At 41.9% G+C, this 21,458-nt stretch overlaps 1 protein-coding gene across 1 annotated transcript; it reads right to left on the bottom strand.

Moving 5' to 3' along the window:
* Positions 1 to 128: 128 nt before the first annotated feature.
* Positions 129 to 6,820, bottom strand: sall4 (spalt-like transcription factor 4). The gene is made up of 4 exons (XM_056591443.1): positions 6,640 to 6,820; positions 2,283 to 4,733; positions 1,885 to 2,183; positions 129 to 1,793 (listed from the first exon to the last, which is right to left on the bottom strand). The coding sequence occupies exons 1-4, from the start codon at positions 6,704 to 6,706 to the stop codon at positions 1,362 to 1,364; spliced, it is 3,249 nt and encodes a 1,082-aa protein (XP_056447418.1). The 5' UTR covers positions 6,707 to 6,820; the 3' UTR covers positions 129 to 1,361.
* Positions 6,821 to 21,458: the final 14,638 nt, after the last annotated feature.

Here is a 21,458-nt window from a genome sequence, read left to right as displayed (position 1 = left end):
AGACCTGGAAGTAACACTTAGTGAGAAACAATACATTGTAAACATGTAAAACGGCTAGACATTACTTAACTGTTTCAGAAGCTTTTTTTTTTTTATTATTTCTTTTTTTAGGAAAGGCACACCGTGGCATATGCATATTAATGGGGAATGTACAGCAGGAGTAGCCGTAAACTTTTACTGACCATTCTGATTTGTGTAAAGTGACCAGTGATACATTCATTACTGTTGAACTCAGTTTGAGGATGAAATATATTTTGCGTCACGAATGTATCAGCTAATGAAAATTCTGCATTGATATAAGGGGGGCAAGAATGAAAACCTATCATAAGCTAAATGAGGTAGAATAGACCCCCCATCACATTTTTGTGTAATATAAATAATGAGTTTACAGAACATGAACAATTGCAGATTACGAAAAAAAAAGTCAAAAAAAAAAGAAATTCACAAGTTAGTTAAACAAAGTGAGTTGCTATCCCCGAGTAGAACATGAAATGCATGTATAAGAACAAAAAAAAACATGGGACTTGAAATGCACTGATAGAATGTAAATCCAACATTTGAAAATATAAATAAAGTGCAGGCACGACAGCATTGAACATTCTGTAGCTCAGCCAACAGTTCTACAAGAGGACTAGAATGGAGTAGCAAAAACATTTTAATCAGTTTGTAAACGGTTGTAATAAAAGGGTAAAAAAAAAAGAAAAAACAAATGCAATGTTATACTGTAAGACATGCTTAAGTATAAGTCTAAAGGGCCTTTATTGTAATTGAAATGCATTCAAGATAAATTTGAATTAGGCACAAAGATTATACATTTCAACCAACATTTCAGCATCAGTAACCATGTGAAAACCAGTTTGTAATCTGTGTCAATTGGATGACAAAGGGCATCTGGTTAAAATAAAAAATGCTGGAATCATTCAGACTCTAACTTCTGACTCTTTTCGAAAAGCAAAAAAACTGTACAATTTGATAAAATCTATAGCACACAAGGGGAAAGCGAGTAGTCATGTACAAAGAAATATGGTTAAGCACACTATTATTCCCATAAACACTACAACACAGTATCCATATTCAGTCACACCCTGAAACGTTTCCCAATCCTAGAGAAAATCCTTCAAAAGCACGTCAGAAAGACAATGTGTAGCAGTTTCAAGTAGTTATACATTCAACATCTGGATACACAAGTCACACAAAAAATACCCGCATGTTAAAAAAGTAAATACAGCTACAGTAGTTATAGGTCAACTACAAATAACACTTATGATTTGCATGACTGAACAGACTCTCCACCTTGAAAGATTTACTCAGTATTGATTGTACAGGTAGTTTCCAGGCGTAACTGGCTCTAACCTTCATGACTAATTGACAGCGATTTTACCCTCTTCCATAAAATGGGAAAATTGTGATTTTGACACACCACCAGAGCCGTTCTTTTCCATTTCAGCCATGGAAGCAGGCAGGCCAGAGTGGGACCCGTCCATCTTCATTAGGCCACCGGTAGAGCCAGCCATAGGCCCACCAGCAAGGCTACCAGGATATGGGATCCCACCCCCCTGGATGACTGAGATCTCATTGGTCTTCATGGCCATGCCGCTACTGAAGACAGCCGCGTACTGGTTCCATAGTGATGGGTCAAAGTTCATGGCTGGAGGACCCAACTCTTTGGGCGCTTGCATCATCTCTTGCATCTTCGCTTCGGAGCCCATGGCCATCAGAGCCATTGGATTATCCAATGACATACGCTGGCCACGCCTCGAAGTGTTGTTCCACATGTGGGTTCCAACATGTACCTAGAAACAAACAAAAAATAATTAATGCTCTGTTGAAAAGTTGTGTTAATAAAATAATAGGTGATAGCTTTTCGTGCCAGAGGATGCATACCTTTAGGTTTCCCTTGGTGGTGAAAGCTCTCCCACAGATAGTGCAGGCAAAGGGCTTCTCCCCGGTATGAGTGCGTTCATGGATCTGAAGGGCACTGGCAGATGAGAAGTTCTTGCCACAGGCATTGCAGAGATGCTGTTTGGTAGACCTTCGCGACACACTGGAGTTGGATGACGTCATGCCAGTTCCCTGTGGCAGCTGGGAGCTAAACAAGCCATGGGCCCCCAGGGGATTCTCTGGAGGAATCTTCATCTCCAGACCGGCAAGACTAAGGGGCATTCTGGTGAAAGGCAGGTGAGCTGCAAAAAGAAAGATTATATTAAGGGCAGGAACAACAATGCATTATTTTCATAATAATATCTGTAAAATATGTCAAAAAAAACAAAAAACATATTTACCATAATCTCCATTTGTGTAGGGCAGGCCAGGTTCGTCTTTAATAACTTTAGGGACGAAGCTGCTGGGGGCTGTGAGGTCAAGGGCTCCACTGGACTCGTTGCCTTCTTGAGCACCACCATCAGAGTCTGGTCTCGAAGCGTACTGTGGGGAATCATCCTCAGAGTCTGGAGACTTTGTGTGGCCATTGGCCATGCTTGTTAAGGGGGAGAAGGAATGGTAGGACATGGCAGCCTCCGAGATGGCAGGACTACGGTCGTTGTGAAAGACCTGCTCTTGCAACGTAGGGGGAGACTCCTTGGACGTCCCCTCACTTTCTGAGGCAGTGCTGCTCTGGCGCTTCAGTGAAAGAGCGGAGGAGAGATCCTTTAAAACCTCCAGGCTTGAAAAGGGAGATGCAAGAGGAGCGGGCTGCTGGTGTGCTGGCTCTTCAGTGGTAGGAGGTGGTAGAGACACTTCGGTCGGCATCTCTTTGGAATGCAGCTCCTCCTCTGGCTCATCCATACTGTCATCAAAGCCGTTGATATCCATGGACCTTTCGTCGTCCAACACGGAATCCATTGCTTCGGCAGCCTCGATTTGGCTCTCTGGCACGGGGGTGTTTGGGATTTGCCCGCCCATGTGCATGCGAATGTGCTGCTGCAAGACCACGGCGTTGGTGAACTTCTTCTGGCAGATGGGACAAGAGTGCTGCATCCTGAGAGGCGTGTTGGCCCGGTGCACCCCGTAATGGGCCTTCAGGTTGCCCTTTGTGGAGAACGCACGGCCGCAGATCTTGCACTTGTAAGGCCTCTCGCCCGTGTGCGTGCGGTAATGCATTTTGAGAGAGCTCTGGCAGCTGAGCACCCGGTGGCAAATGACACATTCGTTGGGATCCTTGGTCCTCTTCTCCAGGCCGTCGACCATCTGCTGGAGTTTGGCCGTTCCAGAGCTTTGATCTCCCGACTGGCCGCCGCCGTTGACGTGGTGCAGTGCTCTGATCAGATCTTTAGAATCTTGGATCTGCTCGAAGCCCACGTCGTGGCCAAACATGTTTGAGGAAAGCGATGCAGACTCACTTGGTGATGGCGAGGGCCTCAGGGAGAACTGATCACTCATAATGCCTTCAAATGGATTTTTCAACCCTGGTATAGATGACTGGTGGGGCCCAGCCATTGGACTGCCGACCACTGGTTTCACGTCGGTGAGGTTGGCCTCGTCGTAGGGCATGGACATGCCATAGGGAATGCCACTGCTGGTGGGAATGTTATCGAGGTGCTCTGGAACAGGATGGGGGTTCATCTTGATGTTGGGGTATTTCTCCTTGTGCCTTTGGAAATGCACTTTGAGGTTTCCCTTGGTGGTGAAGCGGTTACCACAGATGTTACATTTGAAAGGCCGTTCTCCAGTGTGAGAACGCAGGTGAATCTGCAGAGCGCTATCATTTCCAAAAGTCTTGCCACAGTACTTGCACTTGTGCCTGTATGGTGACTCGCTATTCTTTGACTCGGAAGGAAGATTCAGCATCTTGGCCTTTGCTTTTTTAGAGGCCTCAATACCAGCCTGAAGGCCAGCAAAGGGGCTGGGGAAACCATTGACCCCGGCAGTCTGTGGCAAAATTGCTGGTAGGCGATGGGCCAGGTCTGAAACTCCCTTTGAAATGTCAGCTTTAGTGGTGAAGTTTCCCAGTCCTTCAGTCAAAGAGGTGGGGATACCAGTGATTTGAGGTAGTCGACTCTGCTTCATGGTCTCCATGGAGAGGCTCTGACTGCCTGTTCTTTTACCTATGAGAGCTGCGGCAGCAGAGAGCTGTTGAGAGAGATGGGCACCGAGGGCTTTGAGTGGGTCCACTGCGGCCCCGAGAGCCGAGTGGAGACCTTGAGGTGCCATCATGGCCACCTGAATTCTAATCTGCTCCGTCAGCTGGATCTGATGGAGCTGCTGTTGCTGGAGACACACCAACTGTTCCAAGATCATTGGTATGGTTTGCAGCGCCTCTTTGGATGACGACAGATGCGCGTGTTTTGAAGAATGCTGAGTGACAGCCACCTTAGTGGCACTCATTGACTCTAGAGTTACATTTGAATCTTGCATCTTGCTGGATCTGAACGTCATCTCAGAGCTGGGGGACATCTCTGTTCTGTCTTTTTGACCCGACTCCTCTGCAATCGATTTGATCTCGTCTGCCAACTCTGTATGGTTGTTGGATAGGGAGTGACTGCTTGACTGGCCATCATCAGGGTCACTATTTGCACCATCGGAAGAACCTTGTGAATGGTCCTCCGGAACCCCGTTCCCATAGCCATTCCTCAAGATGACCACCTGTTGACTTTTAGTGCAATTTTTCTCATGTTCCTGGAATTCAGTCTCATCAAAGAATTCAGCGCAACACTTGTTGCAGACCTTGGTATTGTCCATTCTGAATCTCTTCATCTCCCGTCCTGTTTCTTCAGCTTGTCCACATGAAGTGACTCCTAAAATAAGAAAAGACAAAATCTTGATAAGAGCAGGTTTGTGGTGAATGAAAACATTGATAGTGGTTTGTTTAAAAATTAACAAAGGTAGCTAGAATAAAATAAATTTCTATACTAGGACAATAATCATGGAATCTCGATGTCCAGCAGAGGGCGCCATCTACTTTTCAAAAGTACATGAGGACCAAGGTACCGACAACAAACAATGCCAAATCATTTGGGATTATTCCACAATTGACTAACCCATGCTCATAACAAATATGGTGGTTAATATGACATTGAACATACGTCAAGGTTGGTATGAACGCTGGCGAGATTAATTTGCCTACAAGAACAATCTGAATGTAAAGTAAATTACATTAGCCAAATTAAACTTTGAATACATTTTTATTCAGCGAATCTTCTCACCATGGTGCATTCCTCAAATGGCCTATGTATGGGCATTGTCAAATGCTAATGCACTCAGCGAGGGGCAAGTAGCCTACTTGTTTGCATTCTCACACAAAAATGGTAGAGTTGTTAATTGCTCACCAGGCATCATACAGTGGGGGGAAAGAAAAACGGACTCCCGCATTCTTTTTGAAAATATAGGCGAACCTTGTCCTTGATATTTCATCAATGATTCATTAAATACACTTTACAAAAGACGTGGCCGTAAGTCAAACCTGGGGATATTAGTGGTGTTTAAATCTAAAAAGATCCAACTATATATATATATATAGTAATAGGCCTTTAGCAATTAAAAAACACTTCCACTTCGTGGCACGCAATCTAGATGAGTGATTCTGGTCACCTATTGTAGGGTTCATAGTTGAAATAACTTGGCAGATCAATGAAGGTAGAGAATTGAAAATGGTCAAAAAAAAGAAATAGTAATGGGGCGTAGTATTTATTAATGTGGACATTTGTTAGCGTTCCCATTTGTGTCATCAGGAAATGTGTCCACGACATGGTTTAAATAGGGCAACGCCAAACGCACCCCCTCCCCGTCTCAAAAAAGAGCTGAATGCTCCATCCCCCCACCACTCCCCATATGTACCAAAGGAAACAGTCATGCATTAAACTAGGGGATTTATTGCCTTTAGGTCAGCTTACTCCCGAGTCACATTTCATACGGATTTGTAAACTACCTTTGTTTAGAGGGAGGAAAAAAATTGCAAACTTTTTTTTTTTTGAAGCAGAACCTCAATAAACACGTGCTGTTAAATACACTACAACAAACCTTGTTGAAACTTGCATATTGTCGTGCCAGCACCAACATTGCGAATATACAAAAGGGCAATTTCCAATTATATAAACCAAAATAACCCAACCTATAGGACTACACGACAAAAATGTAAAATGATTTGATGCAAACTCAATATAACTAATAGTCACTATATAATGCCACTTGTACCATCAGCGGGCTACTGGCAACACAAAACAAATCTATGAAGTTTGGAAATCCAAAAGGTAACGTGAGCAGAATCAAAAGGTAGTCCTTTAAATCAAAACACAAAACGAGAGGAATACCACGACTGAATGCCTGCTTTTGGTTAAAAGTTGAAAAGTGAACTGTAATAATTTCCACTCGGGTAAATTAGCCTACTCGTGGTCATGTCGAGCCTCCATAATCAGTTATCGATGAGCAACTAGAACTCGTCCGAGAGAATCGGAGTCCTTAAACGATGAATGAAAAAGATTCTGCCCATTATCTTCACTTTGATCAAACACTTTCGCTAGATGAAAAAACTCAGAAGACAGTTTAAAGACCGAAACTTGGTCAACAGCAAGGGTCACTTTGCAGGTCAAAGTGCGAGAACAATGCAAGGTAGCTAAGTTAAAAGTGCTACTTTAGAAACAGCAGAGGACTAGAGCAAACTTTCAGTAAACTCTGCGGACACAAACCAAATATCCACTCTCTTACCTATTTCTGACGAGCCGGGTTCATCCGAATTGATGTGCTGCGGCTTTGCTTGCTTGCGCCTCGACATGGTGCAACCATCAGCAGCAAATAGTCCTGAAATATTTCTCCCTTCTTTCCAAATTCTTCGGGTTGGAAATTAGCCCCTCAAGTAGAAATGCGCATGTCAACGTAATTATTATTATCAATAATGCATTGCGATTTATCATGCCCCCCTGACAGCTGATTGGCTCTAGTCCAAGCGCTCACACATTATTCAAATCGGTGCTATTGATGAGAAGAGCAGAGGGGCCGTAGGGGGCGGGAGGAGCGCTACTAGTGGATGGACGAGGGAGGAGCACCAGTCCACACTTCTTCCCTTCTTCAAGATTCTTTTTGTATTTCGAAGTAAAGTAAATCCTTCCCTACTGACTTTTCAACTAGATAGGCCTACTCGTTGATATTTTACGTGAAATATCTTGGATTATTAATGCCTGGTCTCAAACCAAATAGGCCTACAAATGACGTATTTTGCTTCATATATGTCTTACCAATAGTTTGATTAAAACTGATAATTGTGTGTTTTTCTTAGAGCTTTGTTGAGGCTCAATTTTTCCTCAGAAAAAAAATACTAATATCCTTTATCATAGCATTGATCATAGCAATGTTTTTTTTATAGATATATTAGGCCTATAAATATATTTATTTAGGACTTTGTAGTATTTAATTCATATTAGCCTTCAAGGTGTTATTTGTTTGATAAGATCAGTTGTGTTATATTGAAATTGGTGTAAAAAGCGACCCTGAATGTTAATGACAATGTTCCACACACAATAGAGTATTGCATGCACATAGATTCGGTTAACGCAAATTAACTTAACTGAGCTGATGCTTAACAATATGACCTGTGTTTTCACAAAGCTGAATCTGTAGATTAAGCCACCACTTATTTTGCTATGCCAACTAATGCATTTTGGACCCTTGATAGGTGTTTGTTTTCCATGTTTGTCTTTGGGGAATATAATAAACAACCCCTTATTTCCTTTCAGATAATGTCTATCCACTTCAGGGAAAACTGTAGGTAAGTAAGTTTATGACAAGCACCATTTGTCTTTAGCATTAGCTTTGAACTTAATGTTAACGGTTGGGACTGTCGTGCTGTGTGTCCATGAGGTTGTGGTGAATGTTAAGGGTGGAAAAGAATTTATTGCCCTCATTAAGAGACAGACCGGTCCAACCCATTTTGTCTTGTTGCAGCTCATCTTCGCTCATGTCATCAAAGCTGAAGACCAGCACTCCTCAAAAGCACGGATCCATGATCCACTGAACACAATATTAACCAATATACAGGTATATGCCTAATACCTTCTTATAGAAATATATGAATATAACCAGCGAGATATTAGTAATTTCTCATTTGCAAAGAGATCCGGCAAGGGAGCAGAAGGCTTAATTGAGGACCTAAAATGTACAAACAATCAAACAAAATATCTATCAAACTAATTGTATCTCAATAGGTGGGAGGATGGCGTCCCTTTTGGTTAATATAGATTCAAATTCAGCACAGAATGTGTTTATAATATATCATAATACTGCAAAGTTCAAAAACGTATGAGCAGCTATGCTTCAATCTGGTGGTTTGTGGTTGTCATGAAGGGCTTGGACATAAAGTTGCTTTACTATAGATTATATGCCAAGTGTCACTTGGAAGGTATTCTTGATAAAGGGTCTATTAAATGACTAAATGTGAATGTAAACGGATACTATGGAGTATACAGGAACACTGATATACATGACTAAGCATTCATGCAATGGGAAATTCTTTCATTCTATGTGAAAGGGGATTTTTATGACGCCATATGTGATAATTGTAAGACAAATACAACCCAATACATTGGGCAAAACAATTGCTCTTATGGGCCCTGGTTGAAGGTGGAAAGGAGGGGATAGTTGTCTAGACAGTTTATGACCCCAATAGGAAACTATGCTTGAATGCACTGCTTCTGCTACAATCAATCCAAACAATGTAAACTGTTCGCAGTTGTGCCATAAATCCACACTTGTTGACCAAATCATGACCAATTTCCTCTATATTGCCTTCCTTCAGAGCAGAAAAATGTGATATATGGAATAAAGAGCGAGCCTAACACTCAAATTGAGATCTGGAACAGAATTGAATTGTGCAATTGTGTTTATTCATCCTTCAAAATGATAATGGTTTAAGCTCAACTTATATTTCTTTGCCTTTCACCCTCGCCACAAAGTATTTTTCAAAGCCTTTTTTATATTCATGCTGTATTTATGTTTGCAGGAAATGATTGCGTGTATATTTGTATTGGAAAATGTTGAACTCAACAGCGGTGGTGTTCCAAGATGACAATAAAGAATCCATAGTACAAATGACTTCTAAAAACCTTGACCTGGGCCAGTAAATAAAAAAATAAAAGCCTCATCAGTGGTCAATAATGGAGACAGAAAACAACCGATGGAAGGTTGCCATTCAATTGATATTTTCTATATCCTAACCCTTTTCTAAAGGATGGCGAAAACATGCCTATTTTGAGGAAGCAAAGCATGGCCCAATGAATCTCCCTCCGACAGTAACAACACTGGCCTTGAGGTGGACAAACAAAGACAACTGAACACTTGGTAGAGAATTGTGAATTGAACATGTGTCGTTTATTACGACTCAGTAAAAGATGAAAGGACCAAAGAAGGAATTTAAGAAGGATGAGATATTTCACATCTGTGTGAAAATCCTTTAAGTCAGATGGACTCCGTAAATAGTGTTCTCAACAAATGCATCATATAAGCCATGGCATACTCCAGCCTGACGGGCTGCTGCCCCTGTCTCCAGTTGTTTCAGTATTCCCACAGCCGTACCCTCCAATGTGTCTCATCGCCGGGCCCTAAAAACCAGTTCCTTCGGTTTCAGTCGTTTTGGTTTCTGTCCAATTAAGGTACAACTGGTTCACTCTAAAATTAGGTCTCGTTGAGACAAAGCATATGGGAGACAAACTCTTGATTGAATAGCAGGTTTTAACGCGGTAATGTCCTCAAACATGTTAGCATTCTTTGGCTCAAGGGTGAAACTTTAGTTGACATTGTAGGGGGGTCGAGAACTGTGACCCTAATATCGGAATCGATGGTTTAACAGTAGCATGCTTTCATGAAGGTCATTTCCATAACATTTCTGCCTATAGCTTTGCTTTACTTTGCTTTACACATTTCTTGTTAGGATACTTTACCATTACTGAGGCACATAAAACTAACATGTATGAACCCGTTTGCAAGTTCTACCGCCTTTTATAGTAATACTGAGATCCGAACTTCTGGCATTTACAAGCCTTCTCTTGATAGCTGGAGATTGGTGGTAGCTTTTGGAGGCTCATGGAGACTCCTCAGCGCTGTATTAAACCAGGGACCATTCCACCACCGACCTACGGCAGAGAACAGCCTGCAAGGGAACCATGGTTAGCCAGTGTTTTTGTAGCAGAGAAACATTAAGAAGTGAAGACATTTCCTGAAGCAGGAACTGGGACTGTGACAATAGAACAAGACTATTTCTGGTCCCATTAACAGGCTCAGTGGGCTCTTCCTGGTTACTTTGGTAATTGGTTAATCAATGTAAAATGTTCAAATGTAACATTTTGTAACATAACATCAAAATGTACGGCGAAAGGAACCGATTAAGTGTGCAAAGAAAGGCACTGACTTTTTCTGCTTTTATTGATTTCCAACTTATTGCTTTCAAGTATTAATTCAAAATCAATGTACATCATTGTTGTCAACATTGGCGCTTTGTGGCAGCAGTGTTACAGCAACGTAGGACGTTGTTGTACAATACAATCACTGCTAAAGGGGCCCATTCGGCATTTTCCGAATCCATCTGAGCGCATTCTTTTGTCTTCTATGATTGTCAGTTAAACACAGCATTATCCAGCACACAGAGGCTGCAAGGCAGTCATTGCTATGGTGTGGCTTTTATTATTGATCAAAAGCACCTCCTTTGAATGGTAATCCTTTTCAGAAGCACATGTATTTTGTTCTATTATTTGGTAAGGTCAGTGTACAATAAAGGCAGTGCGAACTGAGGGGGAAACATTTCACTTCTGTCGATCCAAGGTCATGTTATGTACTTCTAACTCTGCAGCTTTGAAAAGCACTATGCACGGCTTGCAGTTTGAAAGTTTAGAGGTTATATAATTAAATATGATTTAGATATGTATAAATTGAGGTTATTAATTATATATATTATTGATGCTAGCACATTATAAAAAATAAAAACACGTTAATATATGTTAAATAAATAAAAACAATTGGCAATTAATGTGTGCTGGCTGTGCCAGCTGAGGCACAGCCAGTTGAGGAACAGGAAGCAATGATGATTCTTTCTTTAAACAGAGAGAACCATCCAATTGGGGACACAGGAAGTACTAATGAATCCGTCTTTAGAGAACCATCCACTTGCCTTCACAGTAAGTACTAATGAATCTGTCTTCAAACACAGAGAACCCAGTCAGTGGAGGACACAGAAAGTTGTAATGAATCTGTCTTTAAACACATAGAAACCAAGCCAGTTGAAGACACAGGAAGTACTGATGAACGTCTTTAATCACGGAGGACCAAACGAGTTGAGGAACTTGAAAAACTGATGACTCTGTCTTTAAATCCAGGGAACCAAGTCAGTGACACAGGAGTTACCAATGACTCTGATGTTAAAACTCAGAGATGTGAGTCCTCAGAGATAACAAGGTGGCTGTTTATTTGTCTCACACCAGGAGAACGTTGGGGGTTGGGCTGCGGGAATTTATGTTCCCCAGCATTCTATACAATTTAGCATTTTTCTCCATCTCTGGGCAAAGCTTCTTTGTTATGTAAAACTTTGTTATGAGAAACAAGTCTTTGTGCATTTTGCCTTTCTAGCAATTTAGGTTAAAGCTTTTGCAGTGAAATGCGAAATGTTAAGCGTAAAAAAATAAATGATTACATGTATTTTTCATCTAAGGGTGACAAAGGAAAGTCTGTGTGGTTTTCGTTCCCTAACACTTCATAGCAATCACAACGGTCAACAAGGAACTGGCCCAGCCCCAAAGAAGTGTGAAAGAGTGTGAAGCTCTATTAATGGGAGGCTGGCGGGTGAGGGGGAGAGATCAGTTGGCCCACACATGGCTGTAATTTAACGGAGAATTGCCCAGTGGTTCCTGTGCAGAGGTAAACATACCAACAGGCCCGCTTTTGTTAATGTGTGAATATGACAAGTGCTCCCAATAACAACAATAGAGCGTGTGGGGGTTAAACAAGGACATACTGTATGTATGGAAAGACACCCACTGTGTCCGCTTCTCAGTCCCAGTAAGCCACTGATTGACTAGAGATTGTCTGGTCAATTCCCTACGGCTCACTGCTTATTATGAGTTTGTGTAACGGAGCACTGCGGCTACCACTGTGTTTTTGGGGAGTGCTTAAATCCCCCACCCTTGTGTGAGCCCTTGTGTGAGCACTCCCCGAAATCACAGTGGTAGCATTTAATTTCAATGCCTAACTTTTTAAGTTAAGATGCCCATTTCAGTTGTTAGCAGGAAAGGGGAAATCAGGGCTACTAATAAATAAATTAAACAGGCAGTGAGACAGAGAGAGAAGGAGAGAGAGGGTAGAGAGAGATAGAGAAGCAGTTGGCCAGTCACCATCCAGCTGTGAGTCAACAGGGGGCCAATCCTTCAAATCTCAGAGGCAATCTGCGCCAGGGGGTCATAAACGTTTACAGGGTGGGAAGCGGCGGGACAGGGATGCAGGATATCAGCCCAGGCCCACCTCTAATTAGCTTATGGGAATGCGCGAGATACACAATAGCTTACACAAGTATTTTGGAACGGCAGAAAAAAGGCCTCTGTTAGAGGCTGTGTACAAACTCAGTAGGCGTTACTCCACATTTACATTAGAGAGGTCTCTGAATGGCAAGTGATGTCCATATTCATACAATGTGAGGATTAAAACAGAGCACTCTATATGCTTCTCACAAAGGACACGAAAGCAAGTGGGTCAAAGGAAGAGTTTGTAAAGAGGAATTGTGAGATTCAAATGTTTCGCTGACTTCATATGTGGCTGTAGAAAATGTCAGTATATTTGTTGCATTAAGGAATTATGCTTACAATTAAGAAGATTAAGAAGTAATTAAAAGTAATTAAAAGTTTTTTCATAAAACAGTTATATATATATTTATTACATATATACAATTATAGAATATTAATATTAATAACATGTTAATAAGATAAGTGAAATCATCACACCTCTCTCATTTTGATTCAAATTACCTGATTCCTGTTTTAGAAAACTTTCTGCAAAGTCTTTTTGTCGGTCTTCCAGTATCAACAATGGTATATAATGTTGTTTTGTTGAGGGAGTGTCAGGCAGATAAAAGTATGTTCTAGTAAAATATGGTCCCAGTGATGCCTGAAGCAAAAAGTAAAGATGCTTACATTTTACGCATGCAGGTAATCGTATTTGCACTTATTTATATAATAAATTGAATACATATGCTAAAGTCCCATTTCTTAATAAATGAATACGTATGTATTTTATTATAGTCACACAACTTTTCATTTTGTTATCAATCCCAATGTATTTTTTAATAATGAGTCAATAAGTTTTGTAAAAATAAATTTAATTATTTAATTATTTTAAAGGTTCCTAATATAAATCATACCCTTTGAAATAAAAAACACATGCAGATTTACATTAATTTTTAAAACAGAAATGGATGGTGAATCCCACCAAACTTAATCATGAACCCGGTTGGCATTATTAATTCCACCATTGAGCATTTCCATTGTATATGAAAGGGGAATAACAATGACTCTGGTCATAATACTTTGGCCCAAAGACTATAAGACACCTGGTGTGCTTTAACTGTAGGAGGATCAGCTCTCAATAACCAGAGACGGCCTTTAACCTCAAGTATTGATTGCCCTTCCTGGCCTGTGAATAGAACAGCTGAATGTGCCTAGAGACTACTGTACAGAACTTTATAAACTCAATCGTATTCAATTGAATGTGTGGTTGTTCAGTAAAATTGTAGATTGCTTCAAAGTGTTATTTTATCAAGGTCCAAGAACATCCCACATGTATCTATTGAGCATTTTCATTCATCCAACGTTAATTACTTTAAATCATTATGCTTTATCATTTGTGTGCACCAATAGTAGATACACAAAAAGGTGTATCCCTGTTGTCGTGACAACCAAAGAAATGGCTGCCAATCAGAACAATGGTCAGATGGGCCTTCGGGAGGCCCAGTGGGTACACCCCCTCTCCCCCCCCCCCATCCACACATCTGCTGCACCCCATTCACACTTATGGGGATGTTATGCCGATTATTCTCTATCCCACTTCCCCCTTTCAAAGCTGACAAGTTGGAGGAATCGGAATCACATTAAGAATTCTACCAACATCTGTCTCAGAACGATGATCGATCGAAGTCACGTAAACACATATTCAAACACAAGCACACACACAGACACACACACACATACACCAACACACACACACACACATCCAAACACACACACACACACACACACACACGCGTATGGACTTGCACACAGCCAAATCGACCCACGCACACTCACACACACACAAATGCACACGCACGCGCACACACACACACACACACACACACACACACACACACACACACACACACACACACACACACACACACACACACACACACACACACACACACACACACACACACACACACACACACACACACCCACACAACCACACTGACACACACAGGAAGAAAGAGGGAGGATAAAAGTTCAAGGGACTGTGAAAATTATTCAACAGGTGAAAGAGTGTGTGACCAAAGTGCTTAAATGCTTTGCTACATTTTCATTGAGGCCGGCATCAAAGCGGAAGAGCACCTTAACTATGTTTGAATACAACAAGGTAATGGCGACCTGAACCCAGATGCTGATACATGGATAAAACCTGTATGTTATACTACAGGTGTGATAGACTAACCAACAGTATCCATGGTTAGTCTATTAAACCCGAAGATTTGAATTGTTGCTCTCTCTGCCTGTAGGCTAAGCTTATATGCACATTAGATGAATTCAACAGTACTAAATAAACCTACAGCCTCTTACACTTTTCCGCAGGCCACGCACAACCCTTGAAAATAATTTGGAATGAATAAACATACTACGAAGTAGAACTATTTTGTCCTGTCAAACATTTTATTTGTTTGTTATAAGGACCCCTACACACACACACACACGGACACACACACACACGGACACACACACACACACACACACACACACACACACACACACACACACACACACACACACACACACACACACACACACACACAGAAATGCAGACACACAACAAACGCAACAGGTTAGCGCTGACCTACAGTGGAAGCACTTGTTGACTTCTGATTCGTACGCAGACACAAGAAAGACCGAGAGGTGGGGGGGGGTTGGCCAGAGAGAATGGGAGACACCGCTCAGGGGGCTATCCACACCCCCACATCCATATTGATTCAACAAATTTGCCACAAATCATTTTACAAATGCCCAGTTGGGGGGCTATAGAGGCGGGTGGAAACACCCCATTCACACTCTGCCGTCCCCCGCAGAGCCGAGGCGCGGGCCCCCGGCTCGTTAAGCTGACAGCCCTCTGATCCCCCCAGCCCCCCCCCAGCCCCAGCCATCTGCAGGGTGGGCTGCCCCGGATCAGGAAGCCATTGTGTCACCAAAACTTTAGAAAATATCCGCTGCAAAAGAAGAAAAAAAAAAGGGGAAAGAATAGAAAAGGTCAAACAAATAAACACACGCACTGTCCACCAGAGGAGGCACTGTTTACTGCTGGTTCGCCGCCTTACTTATTAAAGATGCAAACAAAGAAAGAACAGGCAGGCGATAGCATGGATTAGCAACACCAGTATGTTTTTTGGTTGGTGGACCATTTAATGGGTGATCCCGAACGCCCCACTCATTCACGTAGGCAAGGCAAGGCAACGCAACGTTATTTATATAGCACTTTTCATACACAAGGCCGACTCAAAGTGCTTCACATATCAGCATGCAAACACACACTAATATTACATATATGTACACATACACGCACAATTACTATATACACAACCATGTAGACAACCACATACACATGCACACATACATACACGTATGCATACATTTAGACACACATACAAACATAAACACACATGCATTCACACACACATAAATGTAGATACACAATCATACATTAAAACACCCCTATGCATACAAACACTGCGTGAGTCTTTATTTAAAAGACAATATGAAGGATAATAATAATAGTGATATAATAATATTAAGATTAATAATAATTATTTTATTTATTATAATTACACTGATAATATAATTTCTTGCAACAACTGACGTTCTCTGGAGCATAGGAGCTCTGTTGGGCTCTCATCTGTCAACCACACCCACCCACCCACCCACCCACCCACCTCCACACACACACACACACACACACACACACACACACACACACACACACACACACACACACACACACACACACACACACACACACACACACACACACACACACACACTCCCATTTGGGTCCACCTCCCTGACCAAAAAGTGGTCTTTGTGATGAAAATAGGCGTGAACTTGGGGTGCGCGTGTGTTTATGGATCTGTGTGAGTGTGTGTGAGAACATGTGCTGAGTCTGTTTCAGAATGAGGATGGTACATCAAAGCTTATTAGGTTCAGTTTCTAGAACTTTCTGTCAAAACGTTATTGATTTGAATGAATTCCAGTCTTTGATCAACCTTTTCAATGTGTTTGAAAGTATAATTCTGATTATGTTTATGAAAAAAGGAAAACCCATAGTACACATTATATACAAGTGTGTTAATAGATATGTTCCTGAAACGTGCCAATGTTATACACAAAGTATATTGATCTAAAGCAACAAATGATATGATTGACATGGGTCTCTCTCCAAGTAAAACATGTCCTAATGCTGCAGCTATACCACAGGACGTCCCACGGTGGCTTTACGGGGTCTGTGTTCTTTGTGTATGTGTGTTGTGTTAGTATGTTTGTGTGGCGGGGGGAGGGTGTGTGTGTGTGTGTGTGTGTGTGGGGGGGAGGGGGGCGGGATCTCTTTTCCTTGTTATAACCTCAAACACATGCCCGCATGCTCCTATTATTTTAACTGCTTCCAGTGACTTCAGATGGGACGGGCCGGGCGGTGCGATCCCGGTGGCAACATTAAAAGGCCCGGGTTTGGGTTACCGGCCCTCTGACGGCCGCGCACGCCAGCCAGCATCCTCTGAACAGCTGCATAACCCAATGAATGACGCATTTCTGTCTGCGTTTGTGTGTTTTTCCCTGTGTGTATGTTCGTGTTTATTTGTGTGTGTGTTTGTGTGTGCGTGTTTGTTGGTTTGTTCACATTTGTTTGTGTATCTGTGTGTGCGTGTGCGTGTGTGTGTGTGTGTGTGTGTGTGAGAGAGAGAGAGAGAGAGAGAGTGAGAGAGAGAGTGTGTGTGGTGTTCATCAAATACAATCCAAATCCCATCCATTCAAATACAATTCCATTAATGAATGAAAATATACATTATGCAATGCTTGATGTTACCACACACAGACACACGGACACACGGACACACACACACACACACACACACACACACACACACACACACACACACACACACACACACACACACACACACACACACACACACACACACACACACACACACACACACACACACACACACGGGGCCAGCAGCACAGACTTCCCCAGGTCCCCAGACCAGGGTCTCTGGCAGTGTGAGTAAGTTGCTGACGGAGACAGTAATATGGTAATGCATACAGCAGCTGCATCTATACTTGTATGTATTAGAAAACAGATCCTTCCGGCTGAGCTTCAGGATCCACCAGCGGGAGCTCCCTTCTACGCACAGAGCCGCTTTGATGGCATTACCCCGCCGCAACTCCTCCCGTATGTTTTCAATATCACCGCCCGACCGTTCAACACAGCCAGACAGTCATATCCCTCTTATTGACCATATTTAATTTAGACGCGTTCTGTAGAAACAGGGGACTGTATAAGTCTTTGATTCGATTACATTTAAATTGGCGGCGGCGATAAAGAAGCACCTTTTGAGTTCGAACGACAATCAAATCCAACTGTTTATTGTTTGGTGTAGGCAGCAGGTGTTGTATATATGATTATGTTTCAGTGAGGGGAAAGAGGCGCAGATGTAGATCATCCCCAGCTTACATCAGCATATAAATTGATGTTCATTTGTAGACACTTTTACTGTATGCAAAGGTCTTTATGAAATATATGGAGTGACTTTCACTTATTGTCCCTTATTGGTAGTTTCTAGAGAATGAGGGGAGGGTACGAACACATAAGTACATGCAAACATACACAGACACGCACACAGACACACATAGACACGCAAATAGATTCATGCAAACCCACACACACGGATATACGTACCACAAACACACCCACACCCACACGCACACACTCATCTATCCGTCTCCCCCACAGAGTTACAGGGGTTTCTTCCTCCACACAATGATAAATATACTAGTCCACTCTTGCCTGCAGATTTTTCGCATAAAAAACCCTTTGATAGTTTAGCCGTCTGGCCGGAGCTGAAAGAGCTCCTCATAAAAGAGGCCCAAGAAAGGTCAGAGGTCACAGCCTCCCTAGGTCAGGGGCCCTGGACGTTGTTTCAGTCGACTTTACTAAAGTTGTCAGGCTTGATCTCCTTGACGAATTAAACTGCATTCTTCTCTTCTTTTAGCAACTGTTCCATAACATTGGACTGTCTACGAACTAAAGTTGTTCATCTATCTGTCGGAGAAGGAAAAACGACCAACTTACCGTTATGTCCCTGACTATTGCAATCAATACTGTGTGCAGCCATTTTTTATCCTCCTGTTTCTTTTCTCTTGCACTATACAGATTGTTGGCTGGGTAACGATGCAATCAGTGGATGCTATTCATTTGATGAGTTTAAGTTGCAAATGGCAATAAAGAAACGTTCAACCTTAAAGGTGTAGAAGATACCAATAGGACACCGCATATACTCTGTGTACTTGTTCAATGTACAGTGGATCGATGTTTCGTACTGAAGGATATATCTGATCACTGTAATGCTGGTCTACCTCGTCATTCGATCCAGGATCTTGTCTGTCCCCATCTCAGCGTTCAAATTCCCTGTAGGTAGGACAACTTGCAAATAGCGTTGAATCAACACGTAGTACATTAAAGGTTCACTGAGCACCTGTGATTAGCCCTGACCTGTCTGTCTCTGTCCATTTGTTGCAGTGATGAAAGGCTCGTCTCTGACTTACCAGATAAACACATTTAGCTGGCAGGCGATCTGCCTCAAGTGATGGAATCTGCTGCCTAACATAATGCATTTGTTTGAGAGACAGATGAAAAAAACTGAAATGCAAACACACACCCACACACACTCCCACACACGCACAAACACGCACGCACACACATCAACACCGACCCCCAGTCATACACCCCCCCCCAACACACACACACACATGCCAACGCATATGCTCCTTTTCAAACACATTTAATACATTTTCTTTGAATTTCAAATACTTTCCTGTTTAGATTTGAATTACAATGTCGACCTTCTGATTACAAAAATATTTTTTGCAGACATGTTTTAGAAGTCCCTTTCCAAGGGGCTGTATTCTAATTAATAACAACCATACCAAATTCGAAATGAGTTAGTGAAGCAGAGGGGGAAATGAAAGAATGCCCATCAGTCAAGGCTTTGGAATAAGATATAGTCACACTTCTATGGTTCGAACCGATTACCTTATACTTGCTAGCACATTTGAGCAAAACCAGCCATGATAGAGAGTAGGAAAAGCAAGTATTGTTACGGTGATCAAAAGGACCCTCCCTGTTCCTCTCTATTGACTCTCGCAAGCTTCAAGAATTTGTTATGTTCCAGCCCACATGCTCTCAAAAACCCATCCAAAGGAGGCCAACAAACGCGGGGCGTATGACAGCCCCTATAACACAGGTTGGGGGGTGGCCTGGACAAAGGCAAATGTTGTTTTTTCTCCCTTATTTTATTTTTTTATTTTCCGAACCACACAGCTGGTCAGTGGCAGAATGTGTGTTGAGTGGATTGTCTTTGGAGGGCCAGGGCTCCGGCTCCATGCTCCACTCACTCCCTATGAAAGGCTGCCGGTGGATGATACATGGGCACGGGTGTCCAGTTTCAAGGCTGATGGTGAAAGAATCGGTAAGAAGGCGATAAGCACCATTAAACACCGCTGCAGGAGCAGACCTAGCACGCCGGTGGCTACTGTGAAGCAATCAATACTCGGAGGAGCTACAGATGGGTGTGTGGGAAGAATCGGCAGAGCATCCCTCCGTCACTCCAGGAAAAAAAATCTGTTCCCAGCGGGAGTTTTCTCTGGCGCTGTGAGCATCACCTTAGCTAACATATTAGAGTAATTGCTACCTGTTACCGTTTTGATTGTTTGTCTTTTTAAAGGGCAAAGCACTTTGTAACTCACATTTTCTAATAAATAAATAATACAAATATATTATGTATATTTTATAATGAGTGTACTTTATTACAATGCATATGGAGATTAAAAACAACGGTTAACCACAGTGTGTGTTTTGTTTTTTCAGCCAGGGAAATAACAGCTGAAAGAAGACATCACTTCATTGTCCAAACACACATTCGACAAACTAATGATGAATGAGGACGAGAACCAGGAAAAGTAAAAAAAAAAAAACTACTTCAAATACCATTCATGGAAGAATGCAACGTATCCAGTTTCTCATAATCAGCATGACTATGTTGGGCGAAAACAAACAAACACTTTTTTCTCACAGGAGCCTGCCTGGGGCCCCAGATATGAGGAGGGGCTCCATCAAAGCACACCGTTATTAATCTGGGCTAATTGTAGCCTCCTCCATTTCAACATCCAGCAGTCGTATCCTTCATAATCAAGACCCTTACTTTTCCCAGAGACAGGCTGGAGAACCAACCCCTGAAGATCAAATCACTGAAACATCAAGAAATGTACATTATTTATATATATTTATTTTTATTGAATGAGGCAGAGAGAGTTTTTGGCTTGTGGTTGTGTTATTTTCATCAGACACAATCAATTAATCAATTAACAGGGATAAGAAGTAATCAAGCCTTATGCAGATGGAATTTTGTTAGTTACTTTAGTAAGATATATTACAACATAGAGCATTAAAGCATTATTTACTTTAATGCTCCAGAAAAAGCTTCACTTTGCATTTAGTTATATATACATGTAATTTTCATTTATTTATTCAATTATTTGCACCCATCTAATAAAAACACAGAAATTCACAAAACAGCTCAGTAGTGCCAAATTTGAGTTGTATTTGTTAAAAAAGTCAAATTTTCAGGTAACATTTTCTTTATGACTTGACCTTACTTTTTGTGCTGAATGACATATGACATATGCCACAGCACCTGTTTTGCTCCTTTTAGCACATATCTGCACCTCTGTGTTCCTTACTTGAATGCCCATAATAATCCAAGTTGCAAATCACACTCTCATACCAATCTCCTTTGAAATGGAATGCATCTGAGTGGAATAATTCATTCACTTATCTCTAGCAACTTAGTTAAAAGGACCCACACTGTTTGGGTTCCCTCTCTCTCCCACCCCTCCTCCCATGGGGAAAGGAGGATGGGGGATGGGTGTATTTGACTTGGGATGGCTGGATTTGGATGGGGGGTTGGGACATCTACATACAGAGACTAACTT

The sequence above is a fragment of the Gadus chalcogrammus genome, chromosome 1 (assembly GCF_026213295.1).
Source record: "Gadus chalcogrammus isolate NIFS_2021 chromosome 1, NIFS_Gcha_1.0, whole genome shotgun sequence".
Lineage (NCBI taxonomy): Eukaryota > Metazoa > Chordata > Actinopteri > Gadiformes > Gadidae > Gadus > Gadus chalcogrammus.
The sequence above is the reverse complement of the archived record's forward strand: the minus strand, read 5'-3'. Positions and strand labels throughout refer to the sequence as shown.